General features: G+C 34.9%; 1 protein-coding gene across 2 annotated transcripts; it reads right to left on the reverse strand.

Moving 5' to 3' along the window:
* Positions 1-60: 60 nt before the first annotated feature.
* Positions 61-3,007, reverse strand: LOC146136136 (ATP-dependent (S)-NAD(P)H-hydrate dehydratase-like). 2 transcript variants are annotated; one of them, XM_083395872.1, is made up of 9 exons: positions 2,771-3,007; positions 2,392-2,547; positions 2,164-2,209; positions 2,018-2,106; positions 1,565-1,724; positions 1,344-1,448; positions 1,106-1,250; positions 919-1,018; positions 61-579 (listed from the first exon to the last, which is right to left on the reverse strand). In XM_083395872.1, the coding sequence occupies exons 1-9, from the start codon at positions 2,893-2,895 to the stop codon at positions 393-395; spliced, it is 1,113 nt and encodes a 370-aa protein (XP_083251998.1). In that variant the 5' UTR covers positions 2,896-3,007; the 3' UTR covers positions 61-392. The 2 variants fall into 2 exon arrangements, with proteins under 2 accessions (XP_083251998.1, XP_083251997.1); XM_083395871.1 differs by having other exon boundaries at positions 1,106-1,265.
* Positions 3,008-6,096: the final 3,089 nt, after the last annotated feature.

A 6,096-nucleotide genomic window follows, 5' to 3' on the forward strand; every position in this document is an offset into this window, starting at 1 on the left:
TTTTCAAAATCAATTAAAAGCTTGTAATACTATTTCCCATGCTTATAATTCACCAATAAGTTGAAACACAAAAATGTATTGCTGAGCAAAATTCCTTACATTACAACTCAGTAAAAATACATAATCCTTCACTTTAACACAATCGGTGAGATAGAGGCTCTAAGAAAAAGATAATTATACAATACTGCCAAGCAAAATGTGCTCCACAAAAAGTTTTATACACACGACCTTAAAACACAACTAGACACTTTTGTTAAAATGTCTTAACCATTTTATTTATTGTTTATCTTTTCAATTATAAGATAGGTGCCAACGTGTTCTTGTAGAGTTGCCAAAATTTCCCTGAAATTACATGATTACTTGAATTAACATAAAAAGACTGCCAAGTTTTGTTATCCCTTAACGTCCAAGGAGTGCTCAAAATTTTCATCAAAAACTTTATGTATTTCTTCAATCATGTCTGAAGTGGTGAGAGATCTTCCATGTTTTTCAAAAGCCTGTTTAGCACACTTCTTTGTCAAAACACAAGCAGCATATCCAGCCAGCATACCAGGAGGGGTAGTGTTACCATCAACATGACTGCAAAAGCAAAACAAATATATACTACAAACTCATTTCCTGTTTAGGGTTTTGCCTATTATCAAAATTAATGATGTATGGTAAAACTGCAGAGGGATATTTAATATATATATTTTATTAAATTGAGTTTTAGGTTATTGGATGGTGGATATTTAACCTGTGTTGTACTTTTTTACTCGCCAAGTTAAGCTTAATTCTTGTTTCAAATATTTTGATAAAACATAGATTATGATCAAAAAATGGAAGTAATTTTTTAAAGGTCTCTTTAAGCTGATACATTGGGTCACACTACTTAGTCCATTAGTCAGTATAACAAAATCTGATGTATTAACTACCTACCTTAAATGTGCCCAATTTAAAAACGTTGCCATTGATCCTGCCAAAAGATCTCCTTGGCCTCCACAACGACGCCTGTTTCCAACTTCTGTCACTTTTAAAACTGTGAACACAAATATCTAAAGTCTTAAAGCAACTTAAACAGAATTAAAAACTTCTTACTCCAAATTTAAACTATGATTTTTCACACCTTGATTATCTTGAGCAATAATGTCAACTTTTCCTTTTCTTACAATGGTTACTCCCCCCATCAGTTTACTTAAAACAATTGTTTCTTCTGCTGCTTGGTCTGATTTTTGATCACTTATTCCTGGCAGCTTTGTTTCTTCTCCATTCTGAAATACCAGTTGCTTGATATTTGTTATAATGACAAGAAATACTCCCTCAAAATGACTTCAATGAAAATATGTTGAAAAAACTGCTCTTACCATCGCCTTATAAAGCCGTTGAAACTCAATTTTATTTGGAGTCAGGATTGCTCTTTTGTATCCTTTAACAGTTTCAGGATTGCTGGTTACCAGAAATAAAGCATCCTGTAAAATGTTTGACAAATTTCAGGAAATAAAACCAAGTAAAATGATAAACAACTAGTAATCACAGCAAAAGTAAAAGTATTGCCTTACTGGCTTTACCCTTCAATAACACTCACAGCATCAACTACAATTGGAGTGTTTCTAGCTCGAATATCGGCAATGATTTCTGTAACAATACCAAGAGTGGATGGGTGCCGTCCCAATCCTGGCCCAATCACAAAAGCATTCATTCTTGGCAACCATTCTTTAATTTTGTTTCTTGCATCTTCTGCATCTCTATAAATGGGCAAAATAAGAATATTTCATAGAAGAATATATGAAATTAATACATGTACATCTTTCTTTAGCCAAACAGTAGATAATTTAATACTTATTTGGATCACATATACATATATATAAAGTCATATTTAAAAAAAAACTTTTTCATACTTTAAACTCCTATTATATGATACTTCAATTGCTGCTGATATAAGTGATAAAAACAATAGACATTGGTATGCACAACTAAGTGTAAACTGGTAAGTAAAAATTAAAAAAAAAATTGTATATAAGCAAAAAATAGTACTAACAAAAGAGGGTGAACAATCAATTCTGGGCTGTAAGACTTAATGACTGGTGATGCAGCTCTCATGCAAAAGACGTGTGATAGATCTGCACCCTAAATCGAAACAAGATTAAATTGATGTAAAACAAACTTAGCACTTTTTTCACGCACCACTTTCACAGCAGAAATTGCAGCAAAGTAAGGTCCACCAGTATACCTACAAAAACAGTTTACTATTAAATATTTTTTTGTCTTTTTAAACATATTTTGTTTATTAATATGTTAGGTTAATTCCCTAGTTAAAGTTGTAGCTTTACATGCTGATTTTTAGTGGTTAATGTTTTTTTTAACAAATCTCAAAGTAAAAGTGTTTGTTCTGCTGTCAACAATGTTACACACTCTTCACTTCCACCGATGACACCAATTCTTCCAGCCTGTCCTTTGTGTTGGTCATGTGTCAGCGGTGGTATCACCTTTTTAACTTCTTCTAACAAGCTTGTGTCGTTTTGCATTTCTGGGCTGCTTTGTAAAGTCAGTGGAGAAGCCTGGTACTTCCTTAAACAACACAACTAGTTGGTGTTAAACAGAAAAACTGTATGACACAGGTTAGTCAGCTAGTTTGATACAAAACGAATATGGAGACCCTGTATTTTCTGGTTACATAACATATTCTGTTGTAAAAAAATATTTCAACCAGTTAGTTTTATGCATCAATTTTTGTGTCTACCATAGTTTCCAAGAATTTATAACATGTTTTTAAATATATAGTTTAACTTGCCTGGTATTCGAAATACACGAAGCCAATGTTGGTGCTCCCTTACAGGATGCAGTTTCGGCGTTACAACCAATCAACTGAATAAGCTTTAACCCAAACAAAAGTTTGTATTTAACCAAAGCTTTCATAGCATTATTATCGACACGTTTGCAATCTTCAGCAATTTGTCTTCTTTGGTATACTGACAAACAAAATGTTGTAAACACAACATTTGACGAAAAAGTTTGTTTAATGTTTACGTTTGCGACAGAATCGACGACGGGAAAGTCCCAATTAAGATTCCAAGTGAACATATTTGGCACTCATGCAGTTAAAGTTAAACCAAAGAGATTTATAGCACCCTAATGTTTAGTCAAAGAAAAAAAATAGTAGGCAGGGGTGACTCAATATATATATATTTACCTTAACTTTCTGTATATATTTCAGGAGGTATTACAGAGGCATTTAGCAAGTCCTTTTTTGTAACACTTTAACAACGCAGATGCGAACATAAGTAACCTATTTTAACAATAACAAACGGTATTTTATGTTACCTGAGTGAGTATATAAACAAAAAATGAACGGTAGTAACTTTGTTTGTACCCCTGCAACATTCAGGGGGCACAAAACCATAACTCTCCCCCCTTTTTGTTTGAGAGGGACTGTAGCTGTAGGGCATCTTACAAGTATTGCCGATAACTTATAGTACGGTTAGGTTGTTTAGTTTATGCTATCACAGAAGGTAGCAGGGCAGTTGTCAAGGAAGGAGATCAGATGGGGTTGTTCTGGCCTGGCTGAGATAGAAAGGTATAACTCTTCTGTGAGAGCAAGTAGGCCTACAAAGTACACGAGTAGGCACAAAAAGAAGGAGCGCTTAATCGAATAAAACAGAGTGGTGCAAACCCAGGCCCGCGGGCCACATATGGCCCGCGACATCATTTTTCGTGGCCCGCGAAGTACTATTGAATTATTGCAACGAGTACATTTAAAGGTTTATTCAAATAAATCTAAGTGACCAGCGAACAGTAAGCATACTCCAATTGTGTGGTTATAATCACATTTTTCCGTTTATACCATTGAATAAACCAGTTTCCTATCGCTCACCAAATTCGGATTCAGGGTGTGGCAAGAACACTTAATTTTTGGAATGTGTTGGACCGGTTTGAGAGAAGTGTGTCCTATATGGAACTTTATTTCTGAAATGGTTGTTTTGCGAACTTATAAGTTATATTTGCGTTTTAAAGCAAATATACGATAAAATATATCGCGCTGCTAGAAAGTATTGTTTTACAGTTTTCACCGTGACTTGAGGCTAAACGCCCTTCTGACCCTTTTAAACATGCAATTTCAGCCAAATTGATCTGGTTAATAAAACCTTTTTGCGCGAAATGATACCCTTTTTGTAATTTAGCGATTGTGTAGTATGCAACATTTCGATTACGCGAACATTCTACGCTTATATAATGCAGTCTTCTAATTCCAATTTTTGTCAAATACGCAAATTTTTCGCGCTACGCGCACACCATTTTTCCCAGTCTCCTAACATTCGATTTTATTTTCGCACAAGTTCGACGACAGAAGCAAGTTTCTGGAGGTTATATGATGTTAGTTTGTGACGTTATCTTTAAACATTTCATGCCTCGACCAAACTAAAAGCATTGATCCGCTCCTGGTACGCATGTAGCCTACTTTATGTGGCCCGCAAAGAATAGGCAAGAAATATTGTGGCCCGTGATGAAGTCAACTGTGGACCACCCTGGAATAAAACATGAATATCGTATGGCAGATCTAGACAGAGTTATAGAATCACTACAGGGCTTTGGATTTTTTTGCAGAGAAACGCAACAAAGTTACGTTATAAGGTCGAACCAGAAACTCAACCGAATGTTTGAAAAAACTCGAACCTTTAAAAAAAGCGTTCACCCCAGCATGACGTCAAAACTTGTATTTTGCTCAGTCAAGTTATGTTATATTCAATATTTTATAAAAAAAAGAATATTTATTGAACAATACGTTCAATGAAAGATACACAGACATAAATGTAAGCTGTGATCTAGCTCTTCTGAAGCTGCTTTTTGATCAAAGATTATAGCCTTCGTATTATTAGCAGGGCTGCGGAATCGGTTAAAAAAAAACGAGTCCGACTCCGGCCAAATGTAAGATTTTGTCGAGTCCCGAGTCCAGCTCTGACTCTACAGCCTGTATTTTACCCATTTACGCAACTAAATTAAGGTGGATTTTCTGCAATCCACTCATATTGGTGTCATAATTGATCCACCCTCCACATGCATTATATGGTTTAAAAATATTTCACCATTTGCTATTACACTTTTACAACTTACATTTTGCCGCCTTAACAGTTTTAAATTTTAATAATGCGCATGCGCACGTCGGACTCGGAACTCGGGTAGTTTTACGCGGTCTTACTCGAGTCCCGAGTCCGACTCCGACTCCGCAGCCCTGATTATACACCGGAAAGTCATCTCAGACTCACCGAATCTGTCAATCAATGATGCAAGAAAGAACAGTTAGAAGAAAGAAGCCTATCAATTATGCCGACATTGTCTATCTGAAAATGTTTGCACATATTCATTTCTAAATGTGCGCACATTCTGGAAAAAGTGCGCACAGTTTTAAAAGTCACTTTAAATTTAAATTTACGCACATTTTGAAAAAAACGTGCGCATATTTACGCAGACATATTTTTGCGCAGTTGTGCAAAAAAGTTCACATTCCCGTCTTTAACTCTTTTTATAAAATCGTTTAACCCAAAGGCGTAGGCGTACTTCTCATCGTATGCTCCAAAATAAACGTTTTTATGACAACTTAAACGGTATTAAAGCGTCTTTTGTTTTGCGCTAATCAGCAATAGCTTTTACATTGACAGTACATTTATGACAAACGTTTCTATTCAACTTTGTGACGTTACTAATAAATATGTGGTTGCTACCAGGCCTAGTATAGGCCTATAATAAAAATAAGTTCTTTTTTTTTTTTTTATAATAAAAATAAGCTTTTTTTTTAAGAACTTATTTTTATTATGTTTGACGTTACGTTATAATGTCAAATTCTGACGTTATCTCTAAAAGAATTTCATGGACCTTGAAACAAAATACTGAACCTGCGCCTGCGGACATATACCTTACTCGCGGTAACTTTTAAAGTTTATCGACTTTTAGCATTTACAGATAGATTTTTCCTAAGTCTTTTCATCATTAAGTCTTTTCCACATCGCCACTAAAAATTGTACACGTATACAAATTCAAACGTGGGCACCAATTATGGCGCTTATCCGAAACAAGTCGTCATCACGATACGCCTTTTGTTCTTTATTTAGTTTCAAGATCTCT

This window comes from Ascidiella aspersa, chromosome 8 (genome assembly GCF_963924565.1).
Source record: "Ascidiella aspersa chromosome 8, kaAscAspe10.2, whole genome shotgun sequence".
Classification (NCBI taxonomy): domain Eukaryota; kingdom Metazoa; phylum Chordata; class Ascidiacea; order Phlebobranchia; family Ascidiidae; genus Ascidiella; species Ascidiella aspersa.